This window comes from Bos indicus, chromosome 8 (genome assembly GCF_029378745.1).
Source record: "Bos indicus isolate NIAB-ARS_2022 breed Sahiwal x Tharparkar chromosome 8, NIAB-ARS_B.indTharparkar_mat_pri_1.0, whole genome shotgun sequence".
NCBI lineage: Eukaryota > Metazoa > Chordata > Mammalia > Artiodactyla > Bovidae > Bos > Bos indicus.
In genome coordinates this window covers 9,274,677-9,295,470 of record NC_091767.1, presented here as the reverse complement: position 1 = coordinate 9,295,470, position 20,794 = coordinate 9,274,677, and the positions used below count along the sequence as shown (strand labels likewise).

At 40.6% G+C, this 20,794-nt stretch overlaps 1 protein-coding gene across 2 annotated transcripts in view; it reads right to left on the bottom strand.

Moving 5' to 3' along the window:
- KIF13B (kinesin family member 13B) overlaps window positions 1-20,794 on the bottom strand; it is a 209,989-nt gene that overhangs the window by 179,985 nt on the left and 9,210 nt on the right. For both annotated transcript variants that reach the window (XM_019965813.2, XM_019965815.2), the window contains exon 2: window positions 11,157-11,250. In XM_019965813.2, the coding sequence (XP_019821372.2) occupies window positions 11,157-11,250 (94 nt within the window). The remainder of the gene's footprint in view (window positions 1-11,156; window positions 11,251-20,794) is intronic.

Genomic DNA, 20,794 nt, shown 5'->3' with positions numbered 1-20,794 from the left:
AAATCCCAGGGCTGATCTCCTTCAGAATGGACTGGTTGGATCTCCTTGAAGTCCAAGGGACTCTCAAGAGTCTTCTCCAACACCACAGTTCAAAAGCATCAATTCTTCGGCATTCAGCCTTCTTCACAGTCCAACTCTCACATCCATACATGACCACTGGAAAAACCATAGCCTTGACTAGACGAACCTTTGTTGGCAAAGTAATATCTCTGCTTTTGAATATGCTATCTACGTTGGTCATAACTTTCCTTCCAAGGAGTAAGCGTCTTTTCATTTCATGGCTGCAGTCACCATCTGCAGTGATTTTGGAGCCCAAGAAAATAAAGTCTGACACTGTTTCCACTTTTTCCCCATCTATTTCCCATGAAATGATGGGACCGGATGCCATGATCTTAGTTTTCTGAATGTTGAGCTTTAAGCCAACTTTTTCACTCTCCTCTTTTCACTTTCATCAACAGGCTTTTTAGTTCCTCTTCACTTTTTGCCATAAGGGTGGTGTCATCTGCATATCTGAGGTTATTGATATTTCTCCTGGCAATCTTGATTTCAGTTTGTGCTTCTTCCAGCCCAGCGTTTCTCATGATGTACTCTGCATATAAGTTAAATAAGCAGGGTGACAATATACAGCCTTGACATACTCCTTTTCTTATTTGGAACCAGCCTGTTGTTCCATGTCCAGTTCTAGCTGTTGCTTCAGGAGGGAAGAAGGCAAAAGACAGAATATAAAAGAGCCTAAGAAACTATTTTGCCCTATCATGGTAACAAGCACTATCATTAGCATTTTATTAAAAGATAAAAGCCTATTAAGTTTTAAGACAATTCTAACAAAATAAGGCTTAAAGATTTTGGTATTTAAAGGAGGATTGTTCTACATAACATTATTGTAACTTGTGATACAAGGGACTTAAAGTGCTCCTAAACGGTAAAGATCACACACTGAGAACCACACTTCCAGAAATGTACTAAGAATAGATAATGAATTAGTCACTTATTAGCCCTAAAAGATGATTTGCAAATATGCTGCTGAAGATTCGGGAAACCCCAAGGACCAATCCAGAAAACTAAACTGATTTAGTGCCAAAGGGTAATTCCAAAAACACACTTACTGCACTAGTACTGTAGGCAGTATGGCTCTGCCAGAGAAAATAAAAAGACCAAATCCATCAGTGTGTATTCCGTATTACACAGAGAGAAAGAAGACCGTGCTGGAGGACACAAGCTTTTCAGTCACTAGGCTGTTTGAGTGCTGTGGACTAGAAAACCTTCTCTGTATTTAGTAAAACGTCCCTTTGTTCTTACTCTATGTTCACAAGCAATGTTTTGACCTGGCTTCTCAAGTACTATAGTTGATACTAAGGAGAAGCCCAGATGACAGGGATTAATATTTTGTTCACTGTAAACATAAAATCAAGGGGCCAGTCTCTTTGATGGCATGTGAGTCCCTACGAGCCCCATGAACTCTGGGCAAATTAGATAAAGTTTCTGCCTTTGCAAAGTTGAAATTTTTCTAGAACTAGGGGATTTCTTGATAGGCATATAGACTCAAGTACTAAATATATTTTGGTTTCAAAATTTTTTACTTTCTTTATGAAGTTATAATATAGTTCATAACATACCATGGACACACCTTAAAATACAGGCCATAATAACATCAATAACCTCAGATAAGCAGATGAAACCACCCTTATGGCCAAAAGTGAAGACAAACTAAAGAGCCTCTTGATGAAAGTTAAAGAGGAGAGTGAAAAAGTTGGCTTAAAGCTCAACATTCAGAAAACTAAGATCATGGCATCCGGTCCCATCACTTCATGCCAAATAGATGGGGAAACAGTGGAAACAGTAGCTGACTTTATTTTGGGGGGCTCCAAAATCACTGCAGATGGTGACTGCAGCCATGAAATTAAAAGACACTTACTCCTTGGAAGAAAAGTTATGACCAACCTAGACAGCATATTAAAAAGCAGAGACATTACTTTGTCAAACAAAGGTCCGTCTAGTCAAGGCTATGGTTTTTCCAGTAGTCATGTATGGATGTGAGAGTTGGACTATAAAGAAAGCTGAGCGCCGAAGAATTGATGCTTTTGAACTGTGGTGTTGGAGAAGACTCTTGAGAGTCCTTTGGACTGCAAGGAGATCCAACCAGTCCATCCTAAAGGGAATCAGTCCTGAATGTTCATTGGAAGGACTGATGTTGAAGCTGAAACTCCAACACTTTGGCCACCTGATGTGAAGAGCTGACTCATTTGAAAAGACCTGATGCTGGGAAAGATTGAGGGCAGGAGGAGAAGGGGACGACAGAGGATGAGATGGTTGGATGCCATCGCTGACTCAACGGACATGAGTTTGGGTAAACTCCGGCAGTTGGTGATGGACAGTGCAGGTATGCTGCAGTCCATGCGGTCACAAAGAGTGGGACACGACTGAGCGACTGAACTGAACTGAGTAACAGAATCGGTAAGAATCAAATAGCTAACTTTTATGTAAGATTTACTGCACATCAGGCACTGACACTTAGCATATTTTAACTCACTTATGGCATCTGGTCCCATCACTTCATGGGAAATAAATGGGGAAACAGTGGAAACAGTGGCTGACTATTTTTGGGCGCTCCAAAATCAGTGCAGATGGTGACTGCAGCCATGAAATTAAAAGACGCTTACTCCTTGGGAAAAAAGTTGTGACCAACCTAGATAGCATATTCAAAAGCAGAGACATTACTTTGCCAACAAAGGTCCATCTAATCAAGGCTATGGTTTTTCCAGTGGTCATGTATGGATGTGAAAGTTGGACTGTGAAGAAGGCTGAGGGCCGAAGAATTGATGCTTTTGAACTGTGGTGTTGGAAAAGACTCTTGAGAGTCCCTTGGACTGCAAGGAGATCCAACCAGTCCATTCTAAAGGAGATCAGTCCTGGGATTTCTTTGGAAGGAATGATGCTAAAGCTGAAACTCCAGTACTTTGGCCACTTCATGCGAAGAGCTGACTCATTGGAAAAGACCCTGATGCTGGGAGGGATTGGGGGCAGGAGGAAAAGGGGACGACAGAGGATGAGATGGCTGGATGGTATCACCGACTCGATGGACTTGAGTTTGAGTGAACTCCAGGAGATGGTGATGGACAGGGAGGCCTGGCATGCTGCGATTCATGGGGTCGCAAAGAGTTGGACACGACTGAGCGACTGAACTGAACTGATTCCTTGTAACAACCGATAGGCAGGTACTACTATAATCTCCACTTCACTGAGACAGAGGACAATTAAGCAACTTGCTCCACACCACACATGTTAAGTATTGGGTTGTGAAAAGTTTTGTTTGGGTTTTTCTGTTACACCATATGGGAAAATCTGAACGAACCTTTTGGCCAACCCTACAGTAAAGCTGGAGCTTCCCAGGTGGCTCAGCAGTAAAGAATTCACCTGCCAATACAGGACACATGGGTTCGACCCCTGGGTCAGGAAGATCCCCTGGAGGAGGAAATGGCAACCCACTCCAGCATTCTTGCCTGGGAAATCCTATGAACAGAGGAGCCTATCGGGCTGTGTGTGGTCCACGGGGTCACAAAGGGTAAAACACTACTAAGCGACTCAACAATAACAACAGTAGAGCTGAGACTCAGTCTGTCTGACTTCAAAGTGAGCATTTCTTAATCTCCGGTTAGCTGTGTACTATCAATTTTCTGAATTTTAAGCATCTTATTTTTCAAAACAGTTTTGAAATTCCATATACCAATGTTTCCCAAATTCCCACGATTAAGCTGTTAAGCTGAAAATTGTCTACCTATTCATTTTTAAATGGCTTCTATTGCCTTTAATAAGCATAAATATCAAACCATGAAATTTTCAGAAGTTAATGCAAAATTAATCAGAAAAATATAAAACTATTGTTTTAAAAGTATACATATTCACTTTCAAAGTATACTAACATAGGTTATTAAGTACACATGTAAAATTAATCACAGTTTTAGATTAATAAGATTGGTGGACACTATTCTAAAAAGAAGGATATTGTAGCTCTTAAAGGAAAAATATTAGTTTGAGTCTTTCTGACTATTGATTGAAACTGACACCAACCACTTTTTTTATGTTAGTTTCAAATCCCTGGCACTTCAGCTACAAGTATAGCTCCTATAAAACCGTAACTTGTTTTATGGGTTAGTCATTCTCCAAACTAGACTGTAATTAATCTTAACTTTGTAATTTGTGCTTTCCTTACTATTTCTTTCTTTTAATGAAGTCAACATATACTACCGAACTGCTACATTCCCAAATTTTCATTTTCTCTTTTCACCTTGACATTAAAAAAAAAAGTACTTCCCCTGAGGTGGTCTTTTGTCATACTAGTAATGTTCTTGTTTTTCATCTGGGCACCAGTTACAGGACTGTGCTCAACTTATGAAAATTCATCAAGCTATATATACTTTTCTGTACATATAGTTTATACTTCAATAAAGAGTTGTTTTTTAAGAAGCTGTGCTTCCTAACTTTATCTCACCAAAAGCCACAACATACCAGCGTTTACGGATGTCACTTCTGTTTGCTTTTGACAGCTATCACTTCTAAGTATTTTTTAAATCAGACAGCACTCTATAGTACTGACTTAACATTCAATCTGTATTTTCAGCACATGTAAAAAGAGTCATCCAAGATACTCTGTGGAACCAAAAAGTGCTATTTAATTCTTTCACAAACCCCTGAGATTTAAGGATCTCTAAAGGAAAGAAAACATTCATTTTACATTCTCTGTGCTCACTGTATCCTCACAATTAGCTCAGCAGTTAACATCACACACTTGTGGATGGTGCCACAACAATGTATTTCCCACCAAAAATGCTTCCCTTAGGTGACACTGATGTTTCTCCACTCATAGATGATGGTCCATGTTTCCTCTACTGCGTAGAGCTTTACACTAGCCTTCAGCATGAATATGTGACAGAACTGTCACTGTGACTGCCAAGGTCACAACATCACGGATGGGGAAGGAGGGACGCTCAAGAGAGAGGGGATATATGTATACATACAGCTTTCGTATATGGGATATATGTATACATACAGCCGATTCACTTTGTTGTAAAGCAGAAACACAAGATCGTAAAGCAATTACACTCCAATTAAAAAAAACATAACGCAATACTGCTCCCACCTCGCTTTCTCATGCTCTCAGGACACTTGCCTCTGGAACCTGCCACCAGACTGGGAGCAGGGCTTCTGCCTGCAGCCCCAGCGACATCTCCAGCTAACAGGCAGCGTCAACCACCCGACCCAAGTGACCCGGTGAGCTTTCTGATTGCGGCCCCTCGCCTTCAAGTCTTCCCGGTGAACCCCCGACAGCGTGGACTGGAGCAAGCCATCCCCCCAAGCTCTATCTGAATTTCTAAGCCACACTAACCATGAGATAATAATGATTACTGGCCTTCCATGGCGGTCCAGTGGTTGAGAATACCCCTGCCAATGCAGGGGACGTGGGCGTGATCCCTGATCCAGGAAGACTCCACATGCCGCAGAGCAACTAAGCCCGGGGGCCACCACTGAGCCCACGCCCTACAGCTACTGCAGCCTGTGCACCCTACAGCCTGTGCTCTGCAACGAGAAGCCACCACAACGAGAAGCCCACGCACCACAACAAAGACCCAGCACAGCCAAAAATAAATAAACCTTAAAAAAAAGTACATGATTACTGTTGTTTGAAGTCACAAAGCTTCTGAGATCATTTATTTGTTATACAACAATAGAAAACGGAAACACTTTACAAATAAAACACACAGGAAGATAACCATGCCAGCAAGCGGCAAAGGCAGAATTTGAATCGTCAGTCTGTATAAAAAACCCAAATTTTTTTCTATCAGAGGGTATTGCCTCCAAGTTTACTCAGAGTTGCCCACATTTCCAAAGAAAACAACAGTACTCAGACTGAAAGCTCTACGAGCAATATATACTCCCCCAGATTAGTGTTTTCAGTTCACACTCAGGACACTAGGTCATTCCATTAGCAGGCTCAAAATCCCTGCACCTCTGACTCATCAATATCTTTCCCACCCTAGTAACAGCATCTCCTAGAGATGCTTAAGAAACATCAGATCAAATCAGATCAGATCAGTCGCTCAGTTGTGTCCGACTCTTTGTGACCCCATGAATTGCAGCATGCCAGGCCTCCCTTTCAATCAGCAACTCCCAGAGTTCACTGAGACTCACGTCCATCGAGTCAATGATGCCATCCAGCCATCTCATCCTCTGTCGTCCCCTTCTCCTCCTGCCCCCAACCCCTCCCAGCATCAGAGTCTTTTCCAATGAGTCAACTCTTCGCATGAGGTGGCCAAAGTACTGGAGTTTCAGCTTTAGCATCAGTCCTTCCGAAGAAATCCCAGGGCTGATCTCCTTCAGAATGGACTGGTTGGATCTCCTTGCAGTCCAAGGGACTCTCAAGCGTCTTCTCCAACACCATAGTTCAAAAGCATCAATTCTTCGGCATTCAGCCTTCTTCACAGTCCAACTCTCACATCCATACATGACCACAGGAAAAACCATAGCCTTGACTAGACGAACCTTTGTTGGCAAAGTAATGTCTTTGCTTTTGCTTATGCTATCTACGTTGGTCATAACTTTCCTTCTAAGGAGTGAGCATCTTTTAATTTCATGGCTGCAGTCACCATCTGTAGTGATTTTGGAGCCCAGAAAAATAAAGTCTGACACTGTTTCCACTGTTTTCCCATCTATTTCCCATGAAGTGGTGGGACCGGATGCCATGATCTTAGTTTTCTGAATGCTGAGCTTTAAGCCAACTTTTTCACTCTCTTCTTTCACTTTAATCAAGAGGCTTTTGAGTTCCTCTTCACTTTCTGCCATAAGAGTGGTGTCATCTGCATATCTGAGGTTAGTGATATTTCTCCAGGCAATCTTGATTCCAGCTTGTGCTTCTTCCAGTCCAGCGTTTCTCATGATATACTCTGCATATAAGTTAAATAAGCAGGGTGACAGTATACAGCCTTGACATACTCCTTTTCCTATTTGGAACCAGTCTGTTGTTCCATGTCCAGTTCTAACGGTTGCTTCCTGACCTGCATACAGATTTCTCAAGAGGCAGATCAGGTGGTCTGGTGTTCCCATCTCTTTCAGAATTTCCCACAGTTTATTGTGATCCACACAGTCAAAGGCTTTGGCATAGTCAATAAAGCAGAAATAGATGTTTTTCTGGAGCTCTCTTGCTTTTTCCATGATCCAGCGGATGTTGGCAATTTAATCTCTGGTTCCTCTGCCTTTTCTAAAACCAGCTTGAACATCAGGAAGTTCACGGTTCACATATTGCTGAAGCCTGGCTTGGAGAATTTTGAGCATTACTTTACTAGCATGTGAGATGAGTGCAATTGTGCAGTAGTTTGAGCATTCTTTGGCATTGCCTTTCTTTGGGATTGGAATGAAAACTGACCTTTTCCAGTCCTGTGGCCACTGCTGAGTTTTCCGAATTTGCTGGCATATTGAGTGCAGCACTTTCACAGCATCATCTTTCAGGATTTGGAATAGCTCCACTGGAATTCCATCACCTCCACTAGCTTTGTTTGTAGTGATGCTTTCTAAGGCACACTTGACTTCACATTCCAGGATGTCTGGCTCTAGGTCAGTGATCACACCATCGTGATTATCTGGGTCGTGAAGATCTTTTTTGTACAGTTCTTCTGTGTATTCTTGCCATCTCTTCTTAATATCTTCTGTTTCTGTTAGGTCCATACCATTTCTGTCCTTTATCGAGCTCATCTTTGCATGAAATGTTCCCTTGGTATCTCTGATTTTCTTGAAGAGATCCCTAGTCTTTCCCATTCTGTTGTTTCCTCTATTTCTTTGCATTGATTGCTAAAGAAGGCTTTCTTATCTCTTCTTGCTGTTCTTTGGAACTCTGCATTCAGATGCTTATATCTTTCCTTTTCTCCTTTGCTTTTCGCTTCTCTTCTTTTCACAGCTATTTGTAAGGCCTCCCCAGACAGCCATTTTGCTTTTTTGCATTTCTTTTCCATGGGGATGGTCTTAATCCCTGTCTCCTGTACAATGTCATGAACCTCATTCCATAGCTCATCAGGCACTCTATCTATCAGATCTAGTCCCTTAAATCTATTTCTCACTTCCACTGTATAATCATAAGGGATTTGATTTAGGTCATACCTGAATGGTCTAGTGGTTTTCCCTACTTTCTTCAATTTAAGTCTGAATTTGGCAATAAGGAGTTCATGGTCTGAGCCACAGTCAGAAACATAACTACGTCAATAATAATAAACCTCAACATTTACAGAACACTTCACAAAGCACTTTAAGGATTACTAATTTGATTTTCAGGAAACCCCCCTATGAAACAGATGAGGTAGGTATCACACAGACAAGGCTCAAAAAAGGTAAAAATAACTAACTACAGGGCTTCCCTGCTGGCTCAGTTCAGTTGTTCAGTCGTGTCTGACTCTTTGCGATGCCATGGACTGCAGCACGCCAGGCCTCCCTGTCCATCACCAACTGCCGGAGTTTACTCAAACTCATGCCCATTGAGTGGATGACAACTCATCCTCTGTCGTCCCCTTCTCCTGGCTTCAATCTTTCCCAGAATCAGAGTCTTTTCCAATGAGTCAGATTTTCGCATCAGGTGGCCAAAGTACTGGAGTTTCAGCTTCAACATCAGTCCTTTCAATGAATATTCAGGACTGATTTTCTTTAGGATGGACTGGTTGAATCTCCTTGCAGTCCAAGGGACTCTCAAGAGTCTTCTCCAACACCACAGTTCAAAAGCATCAATTCTTCAGCACTCAGCCTTCTTTATAGTCCAACTCTCACAGCCATACATGAACACTGAAAAAACCATAGCCTTGACTAGATGGACCTCTGTTGGCAAAGTAACGTCTCTGCTTTTGAATATGCTATCTAGGTTGGTCATAACTTTCCTTCCAAGGAGTAAGTGTCTTTTAATTTCATGGCTGCAGTCACCACCTGCAGTGATTTTGGAGCCCCCCAAAATAAAGTCAGCCACTGTTTACAGTGTTTCCCCATCTATTTCCCATGAAGTGATGGGACCGGATGCCATGATCTTAGTTTTCTGAATGTTGAGCTTTAAGCCAACTTTTTCCCTCTCCTCTTTCACTTTCATCAAGAGGCTCTTTAGTTCTTCTTCACTTTCTGCCATAAGGGTGGTGTCATCTGCATATCTGAGGTTATTGATATTTCTCTCGGCAATCTTGATTCCAGCTTGTGTTTCTTCCAGTCCAGCATTTCTCATGATGTACTCTGCATATAAGTTAAATAAGCAGGGTGACAATATACAGCCTTGACATACTCCTTTTCCTATTTAGAACTAGTCTGTTGTTCCATGTCCAGTTCTAGCTGTTGCTTCCTGATCTGCATACAGATTTCTCAAGAGGCAGGTCAGGTAGTCTGGTATTCCCATCTCTTTCAGAATTTTCCACAGTTTATTGTGATCCACACAGTCAAAGGCTTTGGCATAGTCAATAAAGCAGAAATAGATGTTTTTCTAGAACTCTCTTGCTTTTTGGATGATCTAGCAGATGTTGGCAATTTGATCTCTGGTTCCTCTGCCTTTTCTAAATCCAGCTTGAACATCTGGAAGTTCACACTTCAACTATTGTTGAAGCCTGGCTTGGAGAATTTTGAGCATTACTTTACTAGCGTGTGAGATGAGTGCAATTGTGTGGTAGTTTAAGCATTCCTTGGCATTGCCTTTCTTTGGGATTGGAATGAAAACTGACCTTTTCCAGTCCTGTGGCCACTGCTGAGTTTTCCAAATTTGCTGGCATATTGAGTGCAGCACTTTCACAGCATCATCTTTTAGGATGGTGGCTCAGTGGTAAAGAAATCTGCCTGCCAATGCAGGAGACGCAGGTTCGATCCCTGGGCCAGGAAAATTCCCCTGAAGTAGGAAATAGCAACCCATTCCAGTAATCTTGCCTGGGAAATCCCATGGACAGAGGAGTCTGGTGGGCTACAAATTATGGGGTCACAAAAGAGTGGGACACAACTTAGCAACTAAACAACAACAAACTGCCTACGATAAGATAAGCAGGGATTCAATTTCCTATTTTCTAACTCCATGTCATGTGCTCTTTTCAACTTAATTCAACTCAAAAGAACTTCATGGAGTGCCTTTGGGTGTACTTTCGCAAACAACGCTGTCTCTGCAAGTACTCTGCAGCATCTGCTTGGCACAAAGCATCATGGTGGGCACCATGCGTTCTCCACTGTCAGAATGGCACAAAAACATCTCTGATAGCTGATCTCTACAGCCAGTCCTTCCCCACTCTGATCCACTCCTGACACTGCCATCCAACAATCTTCCTAATCCACTTCCTTAATCACAATAATTCAAAAACTGTCAAAGATGACAACTTCCCATAAAAAGAGAGGCCAAATCTCATCTGCTTCCAAAGCCTTCTATAAAGTGACTCTAACTTACCTGGTAATTTCCCTGCACTTGCTAAGAAAAACCAAATTAATCTCTTCCTTCCTGTCCACATTCGCTTTCTTTATACCTCCCTGCTCTCCCCTTTGGTTCATATGTTCACTCAAACCCAGAAGTGAGGCTCAAGTATTTCATCCCCAACTCCTGACAGAGAGTCCCTTCCTTCCAAGACCTTAAAATTTACTGTTGAGCTATAATTAATAATTCAAAACAATACACCATAATTAAATTAGGTGGCACAGATTATAGCTCACAGGGACCTTAAGGAGAGGAATCCAGTAAGGGCTGCAAGAAAGTCTTCAGGAAGAAAAGAACACTTGAAATGGGTTCTGACCAATAGACTAGGATAGGAACTGGCAGAAGTAAAAACCACCCAGGATGAGCAGCAACTGAAAAGCCTTCCCTTCTTCCCTACTTCTTCCCATTTACATCTCATCTAAGCCTCCAGCCAATATCATCTCCTTCAGGAAGCCTTCCTCAGGTACTAACCAACATTCTCTTCTCCGCGCTTCTATACCATCACTGTCCCACCCATGACACTCGATCAGGCACTGAGTCCTTCCATATTATATTAACAAACCTCATCTCACTGATCTGGCAGCAATATGTCTCCACGTAGAAAGCACTCAATATTTGTTCAACTAAATTCAGTTCAGCAGCCACTGTTGCCTTCTGTCTTTTAAAAACCCATCAATCCTAACACTGGTTCTTAGCTTACCGGGCATCGCCTTTGGAAAGGTCGGTATTTACAGGATTGAGAATGACCTTGTTTGCGTCTACATCCACCACACATTTGGTGTGCAAGTCAATTTCTGCAGATTGAAAAAAGAAAAACAAAAAATGAGTCATTTTTGAAGCAATCTATGTCAGAAAAAGCATTTGACCCAAAAGAAAAAAAAAAATCCAACACTCTTTCAGAACAGAAACACTCAATGAACTAGAAATAGACAGGAACTTCCTCAATTGACCTGATAAAGGGCATCTAAAAAACTTGCAGCTAACTTCACACTTAATGGTAAAAACCTGAACAGCCTACCTACTAACATCAGAAATAAGACAAGGAGATCTACACTTGAAACACAACATTTTAGATCAATTATACACCAACTGAAAAAAAAGAAGACAAGGATGTCTACTACTGAGCCTATTCAAGGTTGTACCAGAATTTCTGGTCAGGGCAGTTAAGCAAGAAAAACTAACATAAGGCATCCCAACTGAAAAGAATAAATAAAACTACCTTTATTTGCACAAGATAGGATGTTATATATAGAAAATCCTAAAGAATCCACTAAAAAGCTACTAGAATAAACAGGTTTTGCAAAGTTGTAGGATATGCAATCAATACACAAAAATCAGTTGTTTCCATACACCAGCAATAAAAAATCCAGAAATGAAGTTAAGAAAATTTCATTTATAACACTTTTGATTCATTTATATCAAAAAGATTTAAATGCTTAGGTAAAATCTTAAAAGAAGTGCAAAACATATACACTGAAGAGTCCAAAATATTGTTGAAAGAAATTAAACACTTAAATAGAAAGAAATTATATTCATGAAGTAAAAGACTTAATACTCTTAGGATAGCAATAACTCCCCAATACAAAAACTCAAGGCAATCCCTATTAAAATCCCAGCCGACTTTTTTTTTTTTCTTCCAAAAGTTAACAAGCTGATCCTAATTCTATGTGAAAATGCACGAGACCCAGAATAGCTAAAAAAAAACCTTGAAGAACAAAATACAAAGACAGCACTTGTCAATTCTAAACTTACTACACAACTCGAGTAATCATGGTACCAGTAAGAGGACAGATATGCGGTCAATGAGACAGAGAGTCCAGAACTACAGCCAGATTTATGGCCAAATAACAACAGTGCCAAGAAAATCCAGGGGGGAGTACAGTCATTTCAACAAACGGTGCTAGCACAGCCTCATCAAAGTGAAAACTGCTGTGCTTCGAACGATACCATCAGGGAGTCAAAAGGTAATCTACAGAATCGAGAAAATATGTGTGAATCATACATCTAATAAGGGACTTGCATCAGAAAATACAAAGAACTCGTACAACTCAATAATTTTAAAATGGGCAAAGACTGGGACTTCCCTGGTAGTCCGGTAATTAAAACTCCATGCTTCCAGGAGGCATGGGTTCAATCCCAAGCTGGGGAACTAAGATCTCGTATGCCACATGGAACAGTCAAAATAATAAAATAAAATCGGCAAAGATTTGAACAGACACCTCTCCAAAAAAAAAAAATACAAAAATGGCCAATGACCACAAGAAAAGATGTTCAACATCATTAGACAATGGGGAAATGCAAATGAAAACCACAAGATACCACTTCATACCCACTAGCATAACTAACCTAAATGACATGTAACTAATATAAATACTGTGATATTGCAATTAAAAAAAGAAAAAATAATAAAAGTGTAAATTGGATCATGTCCAAAAAAAGCCAGGTAAGTATAGGTGAGGGCATGGAAAAATTGGAACCTATATACAGTACTGGTGGGCATATAAAATGGTGCAGTCACTTTAGAAAACAGTCTGGCAGTTCCTAATGGTAACACATTAGTAACCTAATGGTTACACATAGAATTAGCATATGACCCAACGACTCCCACTCATAGAGATACACCCAAGAGAAACCTATGTCCATACAAAAGTTTATACATGGAAGTTCATAGCAGTGTTATTTGGCTATTCATAACAGCTAAAAAGCTAAAAAGTGGAAACAACTCAAGTGTCCTTCAACTAATGGATGGATAAATGTGGTATATCCTTAAAACAGAACACTACTTAGCAATTAAGTAGGTACTGATACATACAGTGGCAGACTTTACTTTCCTGGGCTCCAAAATCACTGCAGATGGTGACCGCAGCCATGAAATTAAAAGACGCTTGCTCCTTGGAAGAAAAGTTATGACCAACCTAGATAGCATATTCAAAAGCAGAGACATTATTTGCCAACAAAGGTCCATCTAGTCAAGGCTACGGTTTTTCCTGTGGTCATGTATGGATGTGAGAATTGGACTATAAAGAAAGCTGAGTGCCAAAGAATTGATGCTTTTGAACTGTGGTGTTGGAGAAGACTCTTGAGAGTCCCTTGGACTGCAAGGAGATCCAACCAGTCCACCCTAAAGGAGATCAGTCCTGGGTGTTCATTGGAAGGACTGATGCTGAAGCTGAAACTCCAATACTTCGGCCACCTCATGAGAAGAGCTGACTCACTGGAAAAGACCCTGATGCTGGGAAAGATTGAGGGCAGGAGGAGAAGGGGATGACAGAGGATGAGATGGTTGGATGGCATCACCGACTCAATGGACATGAGTTTGATTTAAGCTCCGAGAGTTGGTGATGGACAGGGAGGCCTGGCGTGCTGCAGTCCATGGGGTCACAAAGAGTTGGACACGACTAAGCAACTGAACCGAACTGATACATACTAAAACATAGATGCAGTTTGTGCTAAGTGAAAGAAGCCAGTCACAAAAGACCATATATTGTAAGATTTTACTTATTTCTAACATTCAGAACAGGCAAATAGAGACGGAAAATAGACTAGTTATTACCTAGAGCTGAGGCGTGACTGCCAGCGGGTATAGGTTTCTATTGGGGGGTGATGAAGATGTCCTAAAATTGTGCTGATAGTTTTCACAACCGCATGAGTGCAGTAAAAACGACTGTTGTGGCTGAACTGTATGAAACTGAACTGCATCTTAGAGTTTGGGTTTTTAATGTACACAGGCCACATCATGCTCTCTTATTTTCACATTCCTCTACATTTCTGACCCAAAGTATGCAACAGTTTCTGTTTGCCTTATCTCTACTACGCAAAGATACGCTCTAACGCAAGAAACTGCGCTCCACTGGAGTCATTTTGTATTTTCCTAAGAACCTTGGCCAAATGTCAATGTCAAACGCATTACAACTTTAGAGTATTCCCACTGCCAGGAAAGAGGATTTATTTTTTGTTTGACTGCTTTAATTTACGTAACTGAGACAAATGAAAAACAAACAAAACAAAAATTTCCTTTCCCGTCCTACCACAAAACTCAACTTTTCTCATATCAGTTATTTTATCAATACATTTGTTTGCAAAGACATATTCTATAAATACAAAAAATTTAGTGGTCGGGCTTTTAGCCAATACATTTTTTAGGCAAAGAGAACTGAAAAGAAAACAGAGCTATGTTTTATCCAGGTGTGGAAGACTAACCCCTGAAGGCTTATATTTCACTGTGGTCAACTAGTAGTAAAGTCTATTTCTAATACTTGTGTTTAAATCCACTCTATACTGTCACAGAAATGCTGCAAGAAAGCCTTAGTCACAATGAAGAAACTTTTCAAGCCCTTATCTTTACTTCTTCCTTTCCTTAGGCCCAGGCTTCCCAGGAGGTCCCCAGGTAAAGAATCTGCCTGCCAATGCATGAGACACAGGTTCAATCCCTGGATTGGGAAGATCCCCTAGAGAAGAAATTAGCAACCCACTGCAGGATTTTTGCCTGGGAAATCCCATGGCCAGAGAAGCCTGGCAGGCTACAGTCCATTGGGTCGCAAAAGAGTTGGACACGACTAAGCATGCACGCAACACTCCTTAGGCCCAGAGCTCAAGTTTGCACACACCGTACTTTGTTAATACCACCCCTTTATGACCTCTGACCATGCTGTGGCCAGCCCCATATGTGTATACTATACACAAATGCATTATCAAGCCTCCGGAAATTGTACTGACTCAGAATCTGCTATCTCACCACCCACCACAAAGATAGATATTAGTTTCTTGCAAGAACGTCTGGTCTGAGCAAAGGAGCTGCATGTATAGTTCTGTATCAGAAGTGCACATCTAAAATGCATGCCTGCAAAGCTGTAAATCAAGTACTTCCCCCACCCCCACCAGAGTTTTGCCTTCATTTCAGATGATCTGGAATTGAGAAAGGATTCAAACATTTTCCTTCAATATTTGTAGGCTTTTCTCCTATACTCTTCACAGCTCCTCCATCTTACCCCTCATGACTTCTCTAGATACATTAATAATTTGAAAACATTTAGTGGCATGATTAAGGAACTAATTCCCAGAAAATCCTTTATAATTCAAAGAACTGCTACTGCTAAGTCGCTTCAGTCGTGTCCAACTCTGTGTGACCCCATAGACGGCAGCCCACCAGGCTCCCCCATCCCTGGGATTCTCCAGGCAAGAACACTGGAGTGGGTTGCCATTTCCTTCTCCAGTGCATGAAAGTGAAAAGTGAAAGTGAAGTCGCTCAGTCGTGTCCAACTCTTAGCGACCCCATGGACTGCATGCAGCCTACCAGGCTCCTCCATCCATGGGATTTTCCAGGCAAGAGTACTGGAGTGGGGTGCCATTGCCTTCTCTGTTCAAAGAACTATCCAATAGCTAATATAGTCAACCTAAGCTCATTTTGTCCTAAAGAGGGCAACCCGAACAAAAGTCTCTACATTTAACCCTCTGGAGGTGGCCTTTAAAATTATAAACAACTATCTTCACTTCTTTATTGCTCAGTTTTTATTATCAAATAAAATTCCACCCAAGTGCTGTTACAAGAAGGTTTTCCACATACTGTTTAGAATATGGGTGGAACATCCAGGACACACATCCAAGCAAATAAAAGCAGTGAAGAGAGTTTAAGGGTCAGATTCTCTGGTTGCTCAGACGGTAAAGAATCTGCCTCCAATGCAGGAGACAGGGGTTTGATCCCTGGGTCGTGAAGATCCCCTGGAGAAGGGAATGGCAACCCACTCTAGTATTCTTGCCTGGAAAACTCCATGGACAGAGGAGCTTGGTGGGCTATAGTCCATGGGGTCGCAAACAGTCAGACATGACTGAGTGACTAACATACACAAAAAATTAAGGGTCAAATATATGAAAAGCATTTTACATCTAGATGTCATCAATGCTTAAATAAAATTATACTGCTTCAAAATTCTAAATATGACACCTTCTCCATGGAAAACTTCTTGCTCTATATTTCTTAGAAAGCAAAGAAAGTGAAAGTAAAGTCGTGTCTGACTCTTTTGCGACCACATGGACTGTAGCCTACCAGGCTCCTTCACCCACGGATTTTCCAGGCTAGAGTTCCGTAATGGATTTGCTATTTCGTTCTCCAGGGGATCTTCCGAACCCAGGGATCAAACCCGGGTCTCCTGCATTGCAGGCAGACCCTTTACCGTCTGAGCCACCAGGGAAGCCCCTTAGAAAGCAAAGCCATGATTAAATTGCAATGCCAATTCCTTCTTTTTGAAAGATTTTTTTTAAATAAATTATAAGAATACAAAAAAAAAATTGCAATGCCAAATTTACGCCTTAAATTTAAGCTGGATTTAAAAAAAGAAAAAAATTTAAACACCTACCAAAAATCCAAAAGATAAACACCTTCCTCTTAGTCTGGAACAACACTTTGGTTAAAAAGATAAAAGATCTAGCTGTTATGCTCTACCCGTGTAAAAACAGTGTGAAAGTGAACATGAACACACATGAACACCCATGTTCACAGCAGCATTATTCACAACAGCTAAAAGGTGGAAGCAACCCGACTTTCCATCAATGGATGAATGGATAAACAGAATGTGGTGTGTGTGTGTATATATGTATATGTATATATTTTTTTTCCAATGGAAAATGATTCAATCTTTAAAAAGAATGAAATTGTGCTAAAACATGTATGAACCTTGAAGACATTGTATTAAGAAAAATAAACCAGTCACAAAGGATAAGTTTTGCAGGATTCCACTTGTATGAGACACTTCCAGTAGTCAAAGTCAGAGATAAATAGTGTGACAGAAGCTGCCAGGGGTGGGGCTGAAGGGTCCACAGGGAGTTAGTATCTCACGGGTATGGAGTTTCAGTTCTGCAAGATAAAAAAGTTCTAGAGATGGATGGTGGTGATGTTCCATAACAATGTTAATGTACTTAATGCCACTGAACTGTACACTTAAAAGTGGTTTAAGATGGTCAATTTTATATCTATCTTACCACAATAAAAAAATAGTACTAAATACTCATCATTAGTATAATAAGTAACACATGGACAACAGCTTACTTCCAGGGAAGCATAAAATAGTAAGATTCGTATTTAATCAGCACTATGTCTGAAAAGCAATAAAAAATGAGAGTGATCCTAGAGTACTGCTGTAAGTGCTGTAAGTTTATGTTATGACTAATCAACTTTTACAGTACTCAGAACCAATGAACGCTTTGATGTATCCACGGTCCTTAGAAAAAGACGGACAGATAGAAATTTACTCCACTAACATTGAAGACTCCATATTATTTTCCAAACAGGATCTTTTTCTAGGTCAAGTTCCTCAAGATGAATAAAATATTAACAGCTGACAATTCAGTTTACTCAGCCAGCAAATTAGTCACCTTGTAAAAGTGAATAATAATTTGAAATGAGTCTTTCTTCAATGCGATGGCTCTGTCTCCAATGACATCACAGTCAAAGATGGGCAGGGCCTGGGAGACTCCCTTTACATAACTCATGTTCTGTCTGGGGAGATGCATCATTCTCAGAGCGGACAAAATAATTCCGAGTTGTCCATTCAGTAATCTGCCTAATTCTCCAGAAAATTAATAATAATTTTCAGACCAAACCTACTCAGAAATACAAATAAACCTCCCTTTACCTATCTATAACTTACTGTTAAATTCACAATTGTCCATTTTTAAAAGGAAGATAGTAAATTATTGATATCTGTAAGAGTCACATCTTAGATTGCAAATTTTGCATGCTTTATATAGTTCTATTTTCAATAATCTGTGTCATAAACTTAGTATTTTTACATGTCTGTGTATGGAAGAGCTTGTTTTCCCAAAGGGAATGTAGTAGTCTTATTAGAATAGGAAATAAGACTTATAGTTCTTTACTATAATTACAAGTGGCTTGGGCCCCTTTTGAGGCACACTGACCCAAGGAGAAAAAGAGGATGTGATGCCAGGGAGGCCTGGTGAGCTGCAGTCCACAGGGTCACAAAGAGCTGGACACAACTGGACACGAACAATGACCCAAGCAGAAAAAAAGGGATGTGATGCCACACAGGAAAAAAAAACAAAGTAGTAGTTTGCTTTCTAGTAAGAGATGTATAAAATATCCTAATCACCTACTTCTATGTTTTTACCACTGAACATGAGAATCTATTCAATAAACAAAAGATAAAATGTAACTGAGTTCTAATACGGCTAAAGAAATAACTTAGGACTGAGGGAAAATCCTAGACAAGACGCCTGGTAAGGGGAAGAGAAATGATAACACCAAAACAACTGAAATACTCTTGAGTCTATTTTCAAGAAACCAATCGACTTCACAGGGTTAGGAAGTAGGTCTTTAAAAATGTGGAAGGCAAAACCAGAATAAACAAATTTATCTTGAAAAAAGAAGAACCAGAAAGACCAGTGTTACCAGTTTCAAACTTACTACAAAGCTATACTAATCAGACAGTGGGGTACTAACCTAAGAACAGACATATAAATCAATGGAATAGAACTGAGAATCCAGATATATGCTGTCACACTTATGGTCAACTAATTTTCAACAAGGGTGCCAAGACAATCCAAGGGGAAAATATGGTCATTTCAACAAAGGGCGCTAGGATAATTGTGTATCTACATGCGGAAAGATCAAATTGATTTCTACCTCACCCTCATTCAAAAAGTAATTCCAGGGGTTTCCTGGTGTCCTGATGGCTAGGATTCCGGGCTTCTGCGGCCAAGGGTCCAGGGAACTGACATCCCATAAGCCACACAGCCAACAAAAATAAATTTTAAAAACTAACTCCAAACAAATCAAAGACCTAAATAAATGCATCAGCTAAAACTATAAAACGCTTAGAAAATATACACATTAAATCCACATGACTGTGAGTTAGGCACTGGTTTCTTAGCAATCAAATCAAAAGCGCAAGCAACAAAAGGAAAAACCAGATAAATTGGACCACATCAAAATGAAAAACTTTTGTGCTTCAAAGGACACCACTGAAAGAATGAAAAGGCAACCCACATGCTCAAGAAAATATCTGCAAATCACATATCTGTTACAGGACTGGCATCCAGAACATATAAAGAACTCTAAGAATTCAATAATAATTAAAAAAAAAAAAAAGATAACCCAATTTAAAAAATAAGAATAGGGTTTGAATAGAGATCTCTGAAAATATATACAAATGGCTAACAGGCACATGAAAAGATGCTTAATTAAGATTATTAGACACTGGGGACAAGCAAATCAAAAATCATAATGAGACTCCACTTCACACCCATTAGGATGGCAATCAAAAAGAAGGACAATAAAACTGACGGGGAAGACATGTAGAAACTGAAACCCTCACACATTGTTGGAGGGAATGTAAAATGGTGCAGTAACTCTGGAAGACCGTCAAGCAGTTCCACAGAAGTTAGAGTTACTACATGACCCAGAAATTCCACTTCTATGTGTATACATACGCAAGAGAAATGAAAATACACAATAACTTATTATTACATTACACAAATGTTCATGATTCATTAATAGCCAAAAAATGGGAACAAGCCAGATGCCTATCAACTGAGAACGGGCATCCAAGCGCAGCACATCCACGTCACAGAATATTGCTGTGCTGTGCTTAGTCACTCAGCCTGATTCTCTGGGACCCCGTGGACTGCCGTCCGCCAGGCTCCTCAGTCCTTGGGGATTCCCCAGGCAAGGATACTGGAGTGGGTTTCCATCCCTCCTCCAGGGGATCTTCCCAACCCAGGGATTAAACCCAGGTCTCCCACATTCCAGGCGGATTCTTTACCATCTGAGCCATCAGGTAAGCCCCACAGAATATCATTCAGCCTTAAAAAGGAATGAACTGTTGATTCATGCTACATCATGGATAAGTCCTAAAGGACTTATGCCAAGGGAAAGGAGTCAGATACAAAAGTCCATAAATCATGTGATTCCATTTATATGAATGTCCAGAATAGGGAAATCCACAGAGACAAGAAGTAGATTAGGGGCTGCGGGGAGAGGGGAGGAGATGGGAGTGGGGGTGGATGGAGAGTAACTGCTAACCAGAGAGTGTCTCCCATAGGGATGATAAAAAATGTTCTGGAATCCGATAGTGGTGATCATTGCACAATTCTGCAAATACACTAAAAGCCACTGAATTACACACTTTTGATAGGTGAATTCATCTCAAAACAGCTCAGAAGGAATGGTCCCACCACCATCGATGGATGTAAACTATGGTTCAAGTCCCTCAGCCACACTTCTAGTTAATCACGACTTTGAAGAACCCAGCCAACCCAATTCTCACTCACAGTTAATAACCTCACATTCTACCTCACCAAGAAAATCAAACACTCTAAGGCTTCCCC